At 43.4% G+C, this 21189-nt stretch overlaps 1 protein-coding gene across 8 annotated transcripts in view; it reads right to left on the reverse strand.

The window, feature by feature from the left end:
- The window catches only part of TOX2 (TOX high mobility group box family member 2), a 155541-nt gene that overhangs the window by 46779 nt on the left and 87573 nt on the right, over window positions 1-21189 (reverse strand). For all 8 annotated transcript variants that reach the window (XM_086331708.1, XM_086331709.1, XM_086331707.1 and 5 more), the window contains one exon: window positions 6229-6474. In XM_086331708.1, the coding sequence (XP_086187834.1) occupies window positions 6229-6474 (246 nt within the window). The remainder of the gene's footprint in view (window positions 1-6228; window positions 6475-21189) is intronic.

Consider the following 21189-nt stretch of genomic DNA (forward strand, 5'->3'; position numbering starts at 1 on the left):
GTTTGGGGCCTTTGGTCCCTTTATCTCAGACTCCAGACAGGACCTCTTGCATGTCAATTTGTGAGAATCATCTAGAGGGAGATCAGGTCTTCTGGGTGGAAGAGGAGTGAGTCAGGGATGGGAGGAGGGGAGGAACAGGAGATTGGAGGGGAAGAGTGAGAATAGGAAGAGAAGGGGGAAGGTGATGGGGAGATGAATATGAAGGACCTCCCCTCCCTGGGTCAACACACAGAGCCTGCCCCCAAGCTCTGAGCCCTGCCTTCAGGCTCTGGAACCTCAGCCAGGGCTGCAAGCTGTCTCATGGGAACCACCTCTAAGGCGAGGGGGTGAAGTGCAACTGCGAAACTGCTCAGCCCTCTCCCTCGGCCTATCCTAGGATTCCAGCCAGGAAAGATCCTTCACTCGGTATGCCCCCAGCCCTCTCTGTGCAGGGAGAAAGTCCAGTCTTGGCACGATGCTTTGGGACAAGGACCTAGAACATGGACAGTATAAAACTACCAGTCCAGCACTCAGGATGTGAGTCCAAGTTGATGAGGCTCGAGCCCCCCGGCCAGTGGCATGTGTGGTGGTCACTGTAGGGGGAGTCTATCCAACCCCAAACCCATATGCTTATTCAGTGTGTCACAGCTGACAAAGCAGTCACTCCCATTTTCCTATCTGCGAGTTCACCAGATCTAGAATTCCAGTCTCCATTCTGTCGATGGGAAAGAAAACTGAGGCTGGGAGAGAAGTTACTTACTCAAATCCCCGGAGAAAGCAGTAGAGAAGAGTCAGTGCTGGAGGAGAATGTTTGAATGATGCCTGTGTGCCACTCTTGTGCTCACTGAAGCCCACGACTGGACCACAAAGTTCCAGTGACCTAGCGGATGGCCAATGACCAGCGCTCATCTTAGGGAGACCCCAGATTACCCAAATCACCAGGACCTGTGGCTGCTTTTGCCAGAACTCATTTCCCATCGTGGCCCATCTCCACCTGTTCAAGGCTCTCCAAGGAGTTCCTCTGGTCTTGCAAAAGGAGCAGGTTCCCTGAGAACTTATCTAGGAGCATCAGGCTTTGTCCCTTCCCAGGATAATTCCTCTCCTGCGTAAGCCAGGACGGTGAGCTCAAACATTTCCCAAGGACGACTCCAAAATAAATTATTTCAGACTTAACAGAGGCTGTTTAATAAATTCCACTCTTCTAGTTTCTTTGGGTATTTTAGAAACTGATTTATACACACAATATCTCTCTCAAAATGAGACAATCAACACAGGATAAAATTATTGAGTTATGAAAATAGGGGTCAGATGGAGGTGCAGCGCTTTAAATTAAACTGGCAAAATATATCTTTCATACTAAATTGACTCTTTTTGTCTTGGAAATGAATGTTTAATCAGTTAAGATGCTGAAGTTGAGGGAGAAGCCTTGAGCATATTTAATTTTGTAAAAGAAGCCTGAAGCCAATATTGTACAGGCCTCCTGCCGACAGCCATACCTTTAAAACTGAAGAACCAACTCCCACACAAGCTGGGAGACCATGCGGGCTGGGCAGGGGACCAAAAGGAACTGGTGACCTCTGGCATCAGAGCCAAGAGGGCCTGGCATTAATGAGAGGGCTGTCAAATGCCTTAGTGTCAAATGCCACTGCTCCAGGGACCACTTCCTTGACACATCGCAGCCTATGCAGAGGGCACCTCGTCATTGGGCCATCTTCTGTGCCCCCAGTGGCCCTGTGGCCAAGCTGCTCCACCCCTTGGGCAGCTGCTAAAAACTGTGAGGTACATGGTAGGGGACAGAGCTGGGAGTGAATTCTGGTTTGGGGACTTAATAACTATGTTATACTCATTCATTCATAAAGTACATAAACTATTAATACTAGGGTCAGGTTATCACTTCCCCTAGGAAGCAGTAACCTCACATCTGAGCCAGGTGCCTCCTCTTTGTGATTTTAATTAATTAATTAGGCTGCATCAGGTCTTAATTGCAGCACATGGGATCTTTGTTGCAGCATGTAAACTCTTAGTTGGCCAGGTACCTCTTCTAGGTGCACAGAGCAACATGCACTGATTCTATCAGAGGATTTATTACATGTTCAGAAGTGGGCTCCTCACCTGTCTTTCTACCTGCACTGGTTGTTCCTCAAGGGCATCTTGTAGGTCCAGAGCTCAGAACAATGTCTGGTACTTAGCTGGCTCTTAATCAAGACTGATTACTGTGGTTAAGCCCAAAAGTGGCCCCTTTAAGATATCAGATTCTAATCCCTGGAACCTGTAAATGGTTCTGTACTTGGGGGGGGGGAAGAGTCTTTGCAGATGTAATTAAAAGTTAAGGCTCTTGGGATGGGGAGATGATCCTGGATTAACCCTATATGTTGTAAGTCCCTAAGCATCCTTATAAGAAAGGCAGAGGGAGATTTCACTGACAGAAGAGAAGGCGATGTGATGACAGACAGAGACTGGAGTGATGTAGCCACAAGCCAAGGACAGCCGGCGACCACAGAAAGCTGGAGAAGCACAAGATGGATTCTTTCCCAGAGACCCCGGAGGAAGGTCACCCCTCCCGACACGTTTCTCAGTCCAATGATACAGATTTTGGACCTCCATCTTCTAGAGCTGTGAGAGTATAAATTTCTGTTGTTTTTAAGCCACAGTTTGTGACAATTGTTACAGCAGCCGCAGGAAACTAACAATCACCTACCTGCTCTGAGTCTCCGTTTCCTTACCGCAGTCGTTCCTGCCTCACTTGGAACTTGGGAGTGTTATGTGAGACAATGTTTGTAAACCTCCCTGCGTGGTGCTTCACATCTTGGGGGTCTGACACAAACTCCAACATCACCCACATAGCATGCATGTCCACACACACTCACACACACACACACCTTCAAGCTTCAGCTCAGACAAATTTAAAACAATTGTTGGGCTTCCCTGGTGGCTCAGTGGTAATGAATCTGACTGCCAATGGAGGAGTGTGCATGCAAATGTGTGAGCGCTCAGTTGGGTCCGACTCTTTGCGATCCCATGGTCTGTAGCCCACCAGGCTCCTCTGTCTATGGGATTTTTCAGGCAAGAATACTGGAGTGGGTTGCCATTTCCTACTCCAGGGGATCTTCCTGACCCACGGATCCAAACTGCGTCTCTAGCATCTCCTGCATTGGCAGGCGGATTCTTTACCTCTGATGCCAATGCAGGAGACACAGATTCAATCCCTAGTCTGGGAAGATCTCACATACTATAGTGCAACTAAACCCGAGCACTGCAGCTACTGAGCCCACACTCTAGAGCCTGTGCTCTACAAGAGAAGCCACTGCGATGAGAAACCCGTGCACCTCAGCTAGACAGCAGACCCCGCTCGCTGCAACTAGCGAAAAGCCTGCACAGCAAGGAAGACCCAGCACAACCGAAAATAAATAAATAAAAATATTTTTTAAACATCTTTTAAAAACAACTGTCTTTTTAGCATATGGTCCCAATGGATGGACGTGTTCTTAATTGGTTTCCCACTTGGTTTGGCAGCCTTCCTCTGGGTAAAATAGTTTGGCTTACCTTTCATTTCATAACGAGGGAATAGAAAACCCAGTGAACCGTTGATAACTCTCACTAATGAAAGAATTAAAGCGATCTGAACTTGTGAAGCATCTTAAACATGCACTAGTTTTAAAGGAATCTGGAAAATGGCTCCAAAGTGCCTATCTGGACTAAGCCCAACAAAGGCGTTTCCTAGGCGAAGGGATCAGGGGGTCATCCTGATAAACAGATAATCTCCTTTGCAATGATCAGAGCTCTTATAACCAGGTGATCCTACCAAGGTACCTGCGAGTATCTGGAGACTGTTCCTTTAGGTAAGTGAGACTTGCGGAAAACACTGCCACTCGTTACAGTGGGAATTCATTTTTATGACTAATAATAACAATAGCAAATATTCCCTGATTGTTTACTCTCTGCCAGACATTTGCTGAGACTTTACATACATTATCTCAGATACCCGTCACTGTAAGAAAAGAGGATTGAAGCTCCGGATGTGGGGCCGGGGTTAGCACTGGTCTGTGGGATGCCAGAGCCTATGCACTAACCACTACCCGACACTGTGTCTGCTGAAGACTAGCATCCCAGGCCAGTGACACTGTGACCAAGAACCCCAGGCAGACGCACGCCTGCATCCACGGGCCTCCCCAGGGTACACGACAGAGATGTCAGCCAGGCCGTGCACTCGCCTGGGTTACCACAAATCCCGAACCGGGACCGTCTGGAGTTGTGAAGTTTTTGCTAGGAAATTAGCTGGGCAAGCAGCTAAGGCAAAAGCATTGTAACAAAATGGAATTAAAACCATACACTGTGGAATCTGCAGGTCTCCGAGAGAGAAGAGGAAGCTGAGGGTCTGCATTATTGATGGGCTCCTTTTTCAAGAAATGGAGCAGCAATTTCCACTGAGCACTTTAGTGAACAGTAGAAAATGTGGGCCTTGAATTGGCTTCCTCCTGCTCTCCCTGTCTCTCATCTACGTCTCACCTAGTTTCACAAAAATAAAAGTGACGTGGCTCTTGAAAATACACAGAGTATGCCAGGTTGTTCTTCTTTTTCTTTTTAAGCAAGGAGATTTGGTGGTAATAAGAGTAAACAATAAATAAATAGAATATAGTCAAGATTGGTGGATGATAAACAGTGTAAATGAAGGTCTTAGACATCAGGTAGAACTGGGCCACAAATTTGGCTGTGACCTCTGAACAGCCTTGGTAGGGATAAACAGGATCCATCCAACATCATGTGATTCTTATAGAAATCAATTTAGCAATCCCTCCTGCCCTCCCACAGGTGTGTTTCTGACAAAATCAAGGACTGTTTTCCTCCTAGATACAGCGGTTGGTCCACCCATGGTGTCATGGTCCTCCTTGGAAGACTCACACCACCACCTACCAGAGACATCAGAGAAGATTCTGGCTGCCGGTAGCCGTCGTGCCTGCTGTGTGGATGATACTAATGATATTGCTGGAGTTCCTGGATCCAGCCATGCCTGAAACCCTCTGTCCAGCCCTCAATACCTAGATATTTCAGTCTTTTTTTTTTTTTCTGCATCAGCTTCTTTGAATTTTATTCTTGTCACTTAAGAATGAAGTTAAGAGGTGTGACTATCAATATAATATTAATTGTAAAGGAAAAAGCAAAAAGAAACATATACCCCAGTCATTCAGAAGAAGTACTAGAATTCTAGAAGTACTAGAATTAAGGAGATTTTCCTCATTATACAAAAGAATTCTCTACTGTCTTTCTATAGGTCTTGATTGTTCAAACCAGTCATTCATTCATGCTGAAAACTCAAACCTTGCTCAGCACGGGACTCAGGATCCTTATGATCCAGGCCCTACTAATTCTTTCATGTCCTCTCTTCCTATGCAATTCCATGTTCTTCCTCTCCAGCCCAGTAAGAGCGACCCACATGCCACACCTGGGCACAACACGAGCCTCCTGCTTCTTGCTTTTGTACACGCTGTTCTTGGCCTGGAAGGTCCTGTTCCTGTGCTGGTCTGCCTGCCAAAGTCCTTCCTATCCTCAAAACTCTAAGTCAGTCACCACCCTCTTCCCTCCCAGCTTAAGCAAGACACAATATTTTTTAAATAATATGATTCCACTTATATGAAATGTGCAGAAGAGGCAACTATACAGAGACAGAAAGTAGATTAGTGGTTGCCTAGGGCTAGAGATGGGGGTGGGGTTGGGAGTGATGACTAAAGGGTATAAGGTTTCTTCGTGGGGTGATGAAAAGGTTCTAAAATAGCTTGTGTTGATGGTCACACAGCTCTGTGAATATTCTAAAAGCTACTGAACCGTATACTTTAAATAGGTGAATTTCATAGTAGGTGAACAATATTTCAATTTCAATAAAGCCTTTTTTTTGACCGTGCCAGGTAGCTTGTAGGATCTTGGTCCCCCAACCAGGAACTGGACCCAGACCCCCTGCAGTGGAAGCATGGAGCTCTAACCACTGGGAAACCAGGGAATTCTCCTTCAATAAAGCCTTTACAAGGTGAGACTATACTATTAAAAATAAAAATAAAACAAATAATATCAATATATTATAAACAGAGCTTCAGAAACAAGTAGCATGAGAACACAAACTTCCCTCCATGCCCACCCCCCATATTCTGCGGACCCCCATGCAAGTGACCGACACAGCCCAGACCCTGCACCTGAGCAGAGGGTCCTCTCTTCCTTGCCGTAACCCAGCAGGAACCGTGGCAGGTAACAGGGACTCACCGTGGGCAGCTGGCCTGATAGCAGGTGGCTGTCCTGGGCCAGCATGTTGGACACCATGATGGCTGGGAGGTCCATGGCCTGGTAGGAGTAAGCAGGGAGCAGTCCGTTGGGCGTGAGGCCGTGGCACAGCGAGTGGTAGCCGGCTTCGTGGTCCCCCAGGTGCAGAAGGGATGGCTCGGGGAGGTTGGGAGGTGTTATTGGGGGGATCTCATAGTCTTCGTTGCTCTCGTTCTGGCTGTTGAAGGTCTAAAATATCAAAAGGGCAGGTTGTTGCGGGTCAATGTTGTACAACTGCAGAACAGGCTTGACAGCACCAGTGATAGCCACAATGAACACCCCTTAGCAAAGCAGACAGGGGATGGTCCCTCTGCAAGGCACACAGTCAAGATGATGCAGTCAGACTCCTGACCCATCTGCAGTGGGTGCTTCCTCCTACTGGACAGTCTGTATACAGAAACCTGCCCTCCTGGAGAGTGGGGCCACCACCTGTTCACCTGTTTTTCTGTTTTCCCACCAGATCTGGCCACTGTAGCCCACCATGAATCCATCTGTCTACATCCACCCATTTTACAGATGGAAGAGCTCAGGTCCTGGAGGAAAGTGGCTTGTGCAGGGTTGGTAGACGAGCCAGGAGTGGAGCTGAAGTATCCTGGCTCCATACCTGGTGGTCTTCCAGGGCAGCTGGATGACTTTCTCTTGGGTGTCCCCATCTGCGTCCTCTCTTGGTCTTCTCATCTCGGTAAATGGTACAAACATTCCCCCAGGAGCACAAACTATTCCCCCAGGAGCCACACTGGACACTTTTCTCTCCAAACATTATTTGTTCATCTTCCCCACCTCATTGCACTGACCAGGAAGCTCCAGTACAATGCTAAATAGAAATGGTAAGAGTGGACATACTTGCTTTCTTTCCTTAAGTATCTCAATATTTTATCACTAAGCACCCAGGTGGTGCTAGTGGTAAAGAACCTGCCTGCCAATTCAGGCGGCATGATCCCTGAGTAGGGAAGGCATGGCAAGGAGGAGGAAGAGGGCATGGCAACCCACTCCAGTATTCTTGCCTGGAGAATCCCATGGACAAAGGAGCCTGGCAGGCTATAGTCCCTGGGGTTGCAAAGAATTGGACATGACTGAAGTGACCCAGCATGCAAAATGTTTGCCATAGATTCTTATAGGTATTCTATAACAGGTTAATTGTATTCCTTCTTCTTTCAATTAGGCATCAATTTTTAATTTTATTGAATTCTTTTCTCTTGCATCTACTGAAAGGCTCAAATGAGCCTTTTCTCCTTTAATTCAGTTAAATATGGTAAATTGCTACACTTGGTTTTCCTAATGCGAAAGCAACCTTGTATTTCTGCATTGGACCCTACTTGGCTGTAATGCATTACTATTTTATCCATTATTAAGTTTTGATCGCTGATATTGTGTTTAGGATTTTTGCATCTAGTTCACGAGTGGGATGGGCCTATGATTTTCCTTTTCACACTGCTCTTATTGGGTTTCAGCACCAAGGTTATGTTAGCCTGGAAAATCATTCTTCCTTTCCTATGCTCTGAGAGTGATTAGACCTAGGAGAAGAGTTATATGTGAAATGCAAGATGGATCTGAGAAAACATGAAAGAGAAGTTTCAAGACATAGAGGAAAAACTGAGGAAAAAATGGACATCTCTTTAATCAACAGACTGGAGGGTGAAGAGTGAGAATGAAGCAGAGGAATAACTGAAGAGATAATGACTGGGAATATTCCAGAACCGATGAAGGACACTTAAGGTACTGGTGAATATGATGGTGACCTGTGGTCACCTGTCTATGACAAAAGAGGCAAGAATATGTAATGGAGGGAAAACAGGCTCTTCAATAAATGCATAGCTCCACATAAAAAGATGAAATTAGAACACTAACACAATACATAGAATAAACTCAAAATGGACTAAAGATCAAAATGTAAGACAGGAAACTCTAACACTCTTGGGGGAAAAACATAGGCAGAACACTATTTGATGTAAATTGCAGCAAGATCTTTTTTGATCCACCTCCTACAGTAATAAAAATAAAACAAAAATAAACAAATGGGATCTAATTAAACTTAAAAGCCTTTGCACAGCAAAGGAAAACAGAAAGAAAGCAAAAAGGCAACCCTCAGAATGGGAGAAAATATTTGCAAATGAAGCAACTGACAAGGAATTAATCTCCAAAATATACAAACAGCTCATGCAGCTCAATGTCAAAAAAAGAAATAATCCAGTCAGAAAATGGGCAGAGATTGAAACAGACATTTCTGCAAAGAAGACATGCAGATGGCCAGAAAGCACATGAAAAGATGCTCAATATCACTAATTATTAACATTAGTGAAACGCAAATCAAAACGACGTTGAGATTTCACCTCACATTGGTCAGAATGGCCATCATTAAAAAACCTATAAACAATAAATGCTAGAGAGGTTATAGAGAAAGGCAACCCTCTTACACTGTTGGTGGGAATATAAATTGATACAGCTACTATGGAGAACAGTATGGAGGGTCCTTAAAAATGTAAAAATAAAACTACCATATGACCCAGGAATCCCACTCCTGGCCATATACCCAATGAAAACCATAATTAAAAAAGATAAATGCAACCCTATGTTGAAGCTGAAACTCCAATACTTTGGCTGCCTGATGCGAAGAACTGACTCATTGGAAAAGACCCTGGTGCTGGGAAAGATAGAAGGCAAGAGGAGAAGGGGACAACAGAGGATGAGATGGGTGGATGGCATCACTGACTCAATAGACATGAGTTTGAGTAGGCTCTGGGAGTTGGTGATGGACAGGGAAGCCTAGCGTGCTGCAGTCCATGGGGTCACAGAGAGTCGGACATGACTGAGCAACTGAACTGAACCCTGTGTTCATAGCTGCACTATTTACAATAGCCAGGATATAAGCAAATGAAACGTTCATCACCAGATGAATGGATAAAGAAGATGTGGTACATATACACAATGGAATATTACTTAGCCATAAAAAAGAACAAAATAGTGCATTTGCAGCAACATGGATAGATGGAGAGATTGTCATATTGAGTGAAGTAAGTCAGACACAGAAAGACAAATATCATGATATCACTTATATGTGGAATATTATTTTTTAAAGGATACAAATGAATTTATTTGCAAAACAAAAGTAGAGTCACAGATGTAGAAAACAAATTTATGGTTATCAGGAGATGGAGTGGGGAGGGATAAATTGGGAGATTGGAACTGACATATGCACATTACTATATATAGAATAGATAACTAACAAGAACCTACTGAATAGCACAGGGAATTCTACTTAATACTCTGCAATGGTTTGTATGGGAAAAGAATCTAAAGAAAGATATACATACACATGTACATGTGTATGTATAACTGATACACTTTGCCGTATATATGAAACTAAGACAACTTTGTAAATCAACTATACTCCAACAAAGTATAAAAAAATAGCTAGGGCAGTTCAAGCCCATTACAATATCTGGTTCGTGGTAAAATAATATTTGTTATTATTATTAACAATAATAAATATTTGTTGGATGAGGTCATTGAGGGATGGGATGGGTAGGATTTGAGTGGAGTTATGGCAGGAGACTAACTTGGAATTAGTCATCTTCTTGGAATTAGAATTCCAAATTTTTGGAATTCTGCCAAGAAAATGCACTAGTCAAGCAAATACCCTTTTTCAACAGCACAAGAGATGATATACATGTTCATCACCAAATGGTCAGTATCAAAATCAAATTTATTACATTCTTTTTTATATAAATTTATTTATTTTAATTGGAGGCTAATTACTTTACAATATTGTATTGGTTTTGCCATACATCAACATAAATCTGCCACAGGTGTACACGTGTTCCCCATCCTGAACCCCCTTTCCACGTCCCTCCCCGTAGCATCCCTCTGGGTCATCCCAGTGTACCAGCCCCAAGTATCCTGTATCCTGCATTGAACCTGGACTGGTGATTCATTTCATATATGATATTATACATGTTTCAGTGCCATTCTTTTTAGTCGAAGATGGAGAAGCTGTATACAGTCAGCAAAAACAAGACCTGGAGCTGACTGTGGATTAGATCATCAGCTTCTCATTGCAAAATTCAGGCTTAAACTAAAGAAAATCAGGGAAAAATACTAGGCCAGCCAGGCATGACTTAAATCAAATCCCAGATGAATTCGCAGTAGAGGTAACAAATAGATTCAAGGGACTAGATCTAGTTGACAGTGTGCCTGAAGAACTGTGGACAGAGGTCCATAATATTGTACAGGAGACGGTAAACAAAACCATCCCAAAGAAGAAGAAAAGCAGGAAGACAAAGGGGTTACCTGAGGAGGCATTACAAATAGTGGAAGAATGAAGAGAAGCGAAAAGCAAGGGAGAGAGGGAAAGATAAATCCAATGAAATGCACAATTTCAAAGGATAGCTAGAAGAGACAAAAAGGGCTTCTTCAATGAACAGTGCTTAATAACAGAAAAAAACAACAAAAGGGGAAGACTCGAGATTTCTCCAGGAAAATTGGAAACATCAAGGGAGGATTCTGCCAAAAGATGGGCACAATAAAGGATAAAAATGGTAGAGACCTAGTGGACACTGAAGAGATCAAGATGAGATGGAAAGAATACACGGAAGAACTGTATAAAAAAGATCGTAATGAACCGGATTACTACAATGGTGTGGTTAGTCGCCCAGAGCCAGACACTCTGGAGTGCAAAGTCAAATGGGCCTTAAGAAGCACTGCTGTTAATAAAGCTAGTGGATGCAATGGAATTCCAGTAGAACTATTCAGATCCCTAAAGGATGATGCCATCAAGGTTTTGCATTAATTATGTCAGCAAATCTGGAAGACTCAGCAGTGGCCACAGGACTAGAAAAGGTCAGCTCTCACCCCAATTCCCAAGAAAGGCAGTACCAAATTGGTACTGAGTGCATTGGACAATCGCACTCATCTCCCATGCTAGTAAGGTCATGCTTAAAATCTTGCATGCTGGGCTATACCATTATGCAAACCAAGAACTTCTGGATGTCCAAGCTGGGTTTAGAAAAGGAAGAGGAACTAGAGATCAAATTGCTAACATTTGCTGGATTATAAAGAAAGCAAGGGAATTTCAGAAAAATATCTATCTCTGTTTCATCAACGACACTAAAGCCTTTGATTGTGTGGATCATGACAAACTGTGGAAAGCTCTTAGAGAGATGGGAATACCAGATCATCTTACCTGTCTCCCAAGAAACCTGTATGCAGGTAAAGAAGCAATAGTTAGAACCCTGTATGGAACAATTGATTGGTTTAAGATCGAGAAAGGGTACGACAGAGCTGTCTGCTGTTACCCTGTTTGTTTAACCTATATTCTGAGAACATCATGAGAAATGCCGGGCTGGATGAGTTACAAGCTGGAATCAAGATAGGCAGGAGAAACATCAACAACATCAGATACGCAGATAATACTATTCTTATGGCAGAAAGCAAAGAGAAACTAAAGAGCCTCTTGATGAGGCAGAAGGAGGAGAGTGAAAGAACTGGCTTAAGACTAAATATTAAAAAAACTAAGATCATGGCATCTGCCCCTGTTGAAGTGAAGTGAAGTCGCTCAGTCGTGTCCGACTCTTTGCGACCCCATGAGGTGTAGCCTATCAGGGTCCTCCATCCATGGGATTTTCCAGGCAAGAGTGCTGGAGTGGATTGCCATTTCCTTCTCCAGGGGACCTTCCCAACCCAGGAATCGAACCCAGGTCTCCCACACTGCAGGCAGACGCTTTACCGTCTGAGCCACCATGGCAAATAGAAGGGAAAAGGTGGAAATAATGACAGACTTCCTCTACTTGGGCTCCAAAATCACTGGATGGTGACTGCAGCCATGAGATCAGAAGACGATTACTTCTTGGCAGGAAAATGATGACAAATCTAGACAGTGTGTTGAAAAGCAGAGATATTACTCTGCCGACAAAGATCCATATAGTCAAGGCTATGGTCTTCCCTCTGGTCACATACGGTTATGAGAGCTGGACCATAAAGAAAGCAGAATGCCAAAGAATTGATGCCTTTGAACCGTTGTGCTGCAGAAGACTCCTGAAAATCCCTTGGATAGCAAGAAGATCAAACCAGTCAATCTTAAGGGAGATCAACCCTGAATATTCACTAGAAGGACTGATACTGAAGCTGAAGCGCCAGTATTCTGGCCATCTGATGCGAACAGACAACTCATTGGAAAACTCTCTGATGCTGGGAAAGATTGAGGGCAGAAGGAGAAGAGGGCATCTGAGGATGAGATGGCTGGATGGCATCACTGATGCAATGGACATGAAGTTAGGCAAACTCCAGGAGATGGTGAGGGACAGGGAGGCATGGCCTGCTGCAGTCCATGGGGTCACAAAGAGTCAGACACGACTGGGCAACTGAACAACAACAGCAATGGTTGGAGTGGGGACCACACGGTCTCTAAAACCCCTGCTTGGTGTCAACACCTTTCTCCTTGGGTGCCTGTGGTTTGAACCTCACCACAACTTGTGGGGAAGAGCCCTAGACTGGTCTTTGAGGAGCGTGCATGCATGCTCAGTCATGTCTGATTCTTTGCAACCCCATGGATTGTAGCCTGCCAGGCTCCTTTGTCCATAGAATTTTTCAGGCAAGAGTACTACAGTGGGTTGCCATTTCCCTCTCAAGGGGATCTTCCCAACCCAGGGATTGAATCTGTCTCTCCTGTGCCTCCTGCATTGGCAGGCGGATTCTTTACCACTGAGCCACCTGAGAAGCCAGACTGTCCTTGATATTCACAGAAACATGCTCTGAGAAGATAGTGCCTTGCCACATTCATGCCCAGCCCTTAGACCCAGACCCCAAGCCAGCTCTTGCTCATTGGCTCCCTCTGCATGGATGTTGTGAGATTATTTCATATTTTAGGCAAATAGCAGTCCAGGAAGCAGTGACCCTGTTGGGGGAAAGGGCACTGGCAGCCCTACGGAATAGGACTTCCCACACCAAGATCTGGCTCTTCCCTACCATCTGAAGTTGCTTCCAAGCGCTGGGCCAAGCTCACATGTTTGGGGACCAACCTCCGCCTAGCTGCTCTATATGCATACACCTAAAGTTACATCTCTCTTCCTGCACGATCTGAGGTTGTCATTGCCTCTCTCTGGGCTCAGTCCTCACTCTTGCACTAAGAGGGACAGGGGATGGGCTCATCCACCTCTCAAGTTCCATGGCTAATGATATACATTGGCTATTCAATCAAATCGATGAGATTTCAATCCAACTCGATGGGAGTCCCACAGCTGGTACCCAGTAGTAACAGAAGGACAGGGGAGGGGACCCAGGGAAGATCCAGTTTCTCCTGATGAAGCTTGACATATAAGTGGAAACCATGTCCTGGTAGGCATCAGTTCTTCTGAAAACAACTTCCTTGAGCATTTTTTCAATTAGGAAATATAAATAAATAACATTTACTGTACATTAAATATGCTAGTTATAAACATTTTACAGATGATTAATGTACTGAATTCTTACAACCTCTTTATGAAGGAGGTTCTGTTATTATATGCCCATTTTACAGATACAGAAACTAAGGTACAGAGAAGGGAATTTACTTGCCAAAGTCACACAGTTAGAAAAAGGTCTCACTCCCTCCACTGTCTGCAAAGGAAGGCAATGTTTTCTAGTCTGTGGCATGGATCCTGGGACTCTGGGCCCTAATACTCATTAGAGGCTGTGCCATTTCATGGCCAAACTGAGAGTGTAAGCACTAAAAAACAAATTTTGGTCCAGCCATGATAACCACAGCTATCGTTGTTATTGTTCACTCAGTCATGTCCAAACTCTTTGGGACCCCGTGGACTGCAGCTCCACAGGCTTCCCTGTCCTTCACCATCTCCCAGAGTATCTCAAACTCATGTCCATTGAGTTGGTGATGCCATCCAACCGTCCTTTCCCACACTGGGTCAAGATTCCCTTCCGCAGCCTCACATGCACTCTCTGTGCCTTCTTAACGCCTGCAACGATTTGTGACTCATTCCTCACTTTCAGTTTGTGTCCCTTCCTCCAGACCCCAGGCCAGGGGTTAAAGCTGTTGTGTCACCAGTGCCTGGCACACAGTAGGTGCTCAATTAGAATGTGATGAGTGAGCACATGTAAGAGGGTGATGCACCAGGCTTTGGGTTTAGACTTCATCTGGGTATTTCCATATCTGTCCCTCCCAACAGACCGGAAGTCCCTCAGTCAGCCACTATTCACGTCTGTGGACGGCTGACTTCCTCTCTACTCCCTGCACCCACAACAGGTGCTGTCACAAGGCACACGACAGTGAAAGCCAAATGACTGCTGGAGTCCACACCTTTCGTTTAAAAACCAAAACCTTAACACACTGGAACCAGCCCAAAGGACCAGAAGCCTTTTGCAAAACTAAGCATATGTTGTATCAAAATATTGGAATCACACAATTATGACAATTCATTTAAAGAGGCAATTAGCACACTTAAAAATAACTACACACACAAACATGTACATGCCTCCTCTGAATGCAATTAAATCCTAAATGTATGACACCTGAATACCAGCCCAGCCTGCTATGGATTCATACTGTCTGTCAGTCGCTGGACCCAGCATTTCCACACTCACTCTCCATTTAACTCATGAGTTCTGCAAAGAAGTGACTGTTCTCTCCATTCTGTGGATGAAGATGATGAAGTTCAGCGAATGAAGGTGTCACAAGTAATTCTGGGTTGGGATTGAAGCCCAGGTCTTGTGACTCTGAATCCATCATTTTCCGACATTGGGTCAGAGACCTCTTCAAGACTCCAGTTCCTCACTTCCTCTAAGTAAGAGATGGGCCTCAGTGATGCCTAAGTTGCTCTTCAGCACCAGTGTCCTCATGAGAATACAGAAAGAGATGCCAAGTTGTAAAAGCTATAGAAGCTAAAAATATTAGCAAAACCTTACAAGGAAACTTCTGGGAAGAGCTATCTTTTCCTATCCACCCATCCTCTCTCAAACCCACTCCAATCACATTTTCATCCCACCATCCACCAAAACTGTTTGTCAAGGTCTCCAGTAACCTCCATGTTACTAAGTCCAATGGTCAGATCTCACTGCCCTCTCGTCCCCCTTGACCTTCTCAGCAGCATTTGACATACTTGGCCACCCGCTTTCTCCTGGGAATAAATTTCTTCAACTATTTCTAGGACATCACAGATGTTGATCTTCCTAAATCACAAGCCATTTCTTCTCCATGCCCTTTGCTGGTTCCCATTCTTTCCCTCAACCTATTAATGATGTCACAGAGCTCAGATCCCAGACCTCTCCTCTAAACACACTCAGTCTTTGAGCATTTCATCCAGTCTCCTGGATTTAAATACCATCTATGTTCTGCTGACTCCCCAGCTTATGTGTCCAGCTCAGAACTCTCTTCTGAACCAGATTCATGGACCCCACTGTTATTTGACACCTTTGTTTGCTTTTTAATGGACATCTCAAATATAATGCATCTAGAAGAGAACCTGTCAATTCATGGTTTTCTCTTCCTTAGCTAATGGCAAGTCCAACCTTGCAATTGCTCAGGCCAAATGCCTTGGAGCTGTCCTTTGACTACTTTCCTTCTCTCATATCCAACACCAAATCTGTCAGGAAATGCTAACGGCCCCACCTTCAGAACAGAGACATATGGAACCACTACTGTCCCAGCCACCATCCTCTTTATCCTGGAGGACTGCAGTAGCTTCCTACCTGGCTTGCCTGCCTCTGCTCTTGCTATGGTCTATTCTCACTCAGAGGCCAGAATTACATGTCAAAATGTAAGTTCATGTAATTCCTCTGCTTACCACCCTCCAGGAGTGCCCTTCTTACTCAATAACAGAGTCCTCAGCAATTCCATTCCTGGTTATAATCTAGAAAAAACCAAAATTACTAATTCAAAAAGATACATGCACCCCAGTGCTAACAGTGGCATTATTTACAATTGCCAAGGTATGGAAGCAACTTAAGGGTCCATCAACAGATGAATGGATAAAGAAGACGTAGCATACACACACACACACACACACACACTGGAAGGCTACTCAGCCATAAAAAGAATGAAATTTTACCATCTGCAGCAACATGAATGGAGCTGGAGGGCATTATATTAAGTGAAATAAGCCAGACATAAAAAGACATAGACCGTATGATATCACTGACACATGGAATCTAAAAAATACAACAAATTATAGCAAAACAAAAGTGAAAATAGAAAAAAAAAGGAGCAGACACAAAAATACAGGTAAGAAAGTAGCGGTTACCAGTGGGAGAGGGAAGTGGGAAGGGGGAGTACAGAGTAGGAGGGGAAAAGGGTTATTATGGGATGATATGAAACCATGTGTGTTTCATATGAAACTTTTGAAAACTGTAAAGCACTGTAGAAGTTTTTTTATATTTATTTATGGCTGCGTTGGGTCTTAGCTGTGGCACAAGCTTTCTTGTACCACGTGAGATCTCAGTTTCCCAATCCTCGATTGAACCTGTGTCCCCCATACTGGAAGGTGGATTCTTAACCACGAGGCCACCAGGAAAGTCCAGCACTGCAGAATTTAAAGAATTGTTCATTCAATAAAAAAGAACAAGGATCTTATAATGGCTACATGGCCCAGCTCCCCCACTCCCACCTACATCCCTTTCACCTTCCTGACATCACCTCTTGAAGTGTTCCTTCTTTGCGCCAGTCTGGCCACACTAGGTATGGCTATGCCTCAGCACCTTTGCACTGACTGTTTCCTCTCTCTAGCAGATTCTCCTGTTAAATATTCACAAAACTCATTCCTTCATCCCTAAGGTCTCTACTCAAACATCCACTTCTCAATGAGGTCTACCCTCACTGTTCAATTTAAAGTCACAAATCATCAGCCATGTTCTACAATTTCTTTGTTTCTATCACTTACTAAATGGCAACTCACTCCAGTATTCTTGCCTGGGAAATCTGATGGACAGAGGAGCCTGGCGGGCTGCAATCCCTGGGGTCACAAAGAGTTGGACAGACTGAATGACTGAGCATGCACACATCACTTAATGCTTTCTAACATCCTACACATTTTATTGATTTATTATGTTTATTATGTATTACCTTACTCCACTAGAATATCTTCATGGAGGAGGAGATTTTCACCTGTCTTGTCCACTGTTATATCCCCAGTTTCTTCAACAGTGCCTGGCATGTAATGAGTGCTCAAAAAGTCTTTGATAAATGAATGAATAAATGAACAAATGAGCTGCTCAGCAAATGCCTGAAGAAAGAGTGGTAAGAAAATGAACGGACTGGCAGACCATGAAGAGTCCCCCCTTCTAAGGAGAAGGCTTACTCTAGGCTCTGATCCAAGGCTGACACAAGTTGTTTGAATCAGTCCAACATTCCCCCCTTCTCAGAGCTGGCGGATGAGAATCTGTAAGTGTCCTTTATGGGAGTGGGTGGGAGTGGGGAGAAAGAGGCACTGCAGCCAACAGCAGGGCTAGGAAGTAGGGGTTTATCAACACATGACGTCTACCATGCAGAGGCGTGTTAGAATCAGCTGCCAGAATCAGCTTGTTTCTCAGTTCCTCCCTTTGTGCTTTTCTTTCCAAATCAACTAAAGAACGAGTTAGTTGAATCAACTATACTCAGAGCAAAGCAATAGAGATGAGGTAGAAGGGGCATCCGGGAAACTGTCCGGTTTTTCACGCACCAATTCCAGGAAAGGAAGACTACTGCACTGATCCAAACAACCCTTGTGGCTTGCCCTTGGGTCAGAAGGCTAAGCATTCTCAGGGAATTCCTAGGAGGAAGAGGCTTAATTAAACATGGAAGCTGATGACTTCTTGAGGTAGGGGGACAAACAAGCAAGGGTGGGGGATGGGCCCTAGGCCTTGAGAAAGTGATGGAGAGGAAGGAGTCTAAGAACATCCAATGGACCAAAGCCTGTTGCAGTGATAAGCTTATGTTCCATGAAACTATCAGAATAGACTCATTTGCTTACCACAATAAAATAAAATGACAAGTGAATCAATTAGCCATAGGAACTAACATGGCTGTAATATAGGAAGTAAAAAAATAAATATGTGTGTGTGTACGTTCTAAGTCGCTTCAGTTGTGTCCAACTCTTTGCAGCCCCATGGACTGTAGCCTGCCAGGCTCCTCTGTCCATGGAATTTTCCAGGTGAGAATACTGGAGTGAGTTGCCATTTCTTACTCTAGGGGATCTGCCTGGCTCAGGGATCAAACCTGTGTTTCCTCTTTCTCCTGCTTTGGCAGGCAGATTCTTTACCACTGAGCCACCTGGGAAGCCTATATATATATATATATATATATATTCTTTTAAATAACCCTTTCTGAAACAAATATTCAAAGTTCAAACCCAGAGAACGATAAAAAAAAATCAAGAAAAGGATTCTAGAAAGAGTAGTGAGCTGAAAAATTACAATGTATATTAATTCAAAATATCTGTTCATAAGGTGACTATAGTATTCAATATGTAATGTGACTATATTGGTTCCTAAAATAGAAAAGGTACAGGATAGGATTATAAAATTAATAATGATCACAAACTAAAAATCTAGAGGATTTCATTAGAACCTATGCCTTCCCTTAAGATTACAACTATTGATTAGTAATTTATATTGCAAGGAAAATATAAGTTTAAATACTTCTGTTAGAATTTAAAAAATTTTATTGAGGTGAAATTCACACAACAAAAAGATAATTCTTTTAAAATTAACACTTGTGTGGCATTTAGTATATTCACTCACAACGTTTTGCAATCACTGCCTCTATCAGGTTCCAAAATATTTTCATCATCCCCCAAAGAAAACCCCTTACTTATTGAGTAGTTTCTCCCCCGGCCTCAACCCCTGGAAACCACCGATCTGTGTTGTCTCTGTGGATTCACCTATTCTGAATAGTTTAACATAAGTGGAACCATACAATATGCAATTTTACGTTCTTCTTTCATTTAGCATAATGTTTTTGAGCATAATGTACATTATCCACAATGTAACATGTATCAGTAGTTCATTTTTTTGTGTGGCTGAACAGTATTCCATTATATGTATATACCCAGTTTTGTTTATCCATTCATCCAGGGATGGACATCTGGGCTGTTTCCACCCTTTGGCTATTGTGAATACTGCTGCTATGAACAAGTGTGTACATACAGCTAGGAGTGGAATTGCTGAGTCATGTGATAATTCTATTTTTAACTTATTGAGGAACTCAAACTTTTCCACTGTGGCTGCACATGTTACATTTCTACCAGCAATGTATGAGTGTTCCAATTACACCACATCCTTGCCACCAACACTTAAAGTCCGTTTTTATTAGAGCCATCCTAGTGAGTATGAAGTGGTATCTTAGAGTAGTTTTGATTTGTACTTGCCTGATGACTAGTGATGTTGAGTATCTGTCCATGTGTTTTTTGGCCATTTGCGTATCTTCTTTGGGGAAACGTCTAGAACTTTTTGTTCATTTTTAAATTAGGTTGTCTTTTCATTGTAGTGTTGTAAGAGTTCTTTACATATTCTACATACCAGACCCTTATAAGATATACGATTTGCATGGGGTGGAAAGTTGGAGGAAGGTTCAAGAGGGAGGGGACATACCTTTAAGTATGGCTGATTCATGCTGACGTATGGCAGAAACTACCACAAAGTTGTAAAGCAATTATCCTCCATTTAAAAATAAAGAAATATTCTTAAAAGCTAAGCACAGAGTTTAAAAACAGATATATGATTTGCAAAATATTTTTCTCCCATTCTGTAGGCCTTTTTTTCATTTGATAATGCCCTTTGATACAAAGGCATTTTTTTCGTTTTCATGGAGTCCAATTCATTGTTTTTCTTTTGTTGCTCATGCTTTTGATGTCCTATCTAAGAATTCATAGCCAAATCCAAGGTCACGAAGAGTTACCCTATGTTTTCTTCCTTAGAAGATTTTGTGGCTTTAAACTTCCTTAAAATTTTGTGGCTTTAGTCCTGAGACTTGGGTCATGGATCCCTTTTGAAATAACTTCTGTATACAGCATGAAGTACAGTCCAGTTTCATTATTTTGCCCATGGTTATCCAGTTGTTCCAAACTATTTGATGACAAGACTGTTATTTCTCTGTTGACTGGCCTTGGCACCCTTGATGAAAATAATTGTAACTGACCACAGCCGTAGAGGTTTATTTCTGGACTCTTATTTCTATGCCATTGGTCTATATGTCCAACCTTATACTACAACCACTGCAGATGATGACTTCAGCCATGAAATTAAAAGATGCTTTTTCCTTGGACGAAAAGCTATGACAAACCTAGACAGCATATTAAAAAGCAGAGACATCACTTTGCCAACAAAGGTCCATCTAGGCAAAGCTGTGGTTTTTCCAGTGGTCATGTATGGATGTGAGAGTTGGACCATAAAGGAAGCTGAGCGCTGAAGAATTGATGCTTTCGAACTGTGGTGTTGGAGAAGACTCTTGAGAGTCCCTTGGAAAGCAAGGAGATTCAACCAGTCCATCCTAAAGGAAAGCAGTCCTGATATTCATTGGAAGGATTGATGCTGAAGCTGAGGCTCCAATACTTTGGCCCCCTGATGTGAAGAACTGACTCATTGGAAAAGACCCTGATGCTGGGAAAGATTGAAAGCAGGAAGAGAAGGGGATGAAAGAGGATGAGATGGTTCGATGGCATCACCGACTCGATGGACATGGGTTTGAGCAAGCTCTGGGAGTTGGTGTCGACAGGGAGCTTGGTGTGCTGAAGTCCATGGGGTCACAAAGAGTCGGACACAACTGAGTGACTGCACTGAACTGAACTGAACTGAATACTATGAGCACGCTGTTCTGACTGTGGTGCTCTTGTAGGAACCGGGAAGTGTTATCCAACTTTGCTCTTCTCTTGTAAAACTGCTATGGCAATTCAGGATTCAATTCCTTATGTATTTGAGGATCAGTTCTTCTATTTCTTCTAAAAAACT

Source organism: Bos grunniens, chromosome 13, assembly GCF_055505025.1.
Source record: "Bos grunniens cultivar Pamir isolate PY7600 chromosome 13, Bosgru_T2T1.0, whole genome shotgun sequence".
NCBI lineage: Eukaryota > Metazoa > Chordata > Mammalia > Artiodactyla > Bovidae > Bos > Bos grunniens.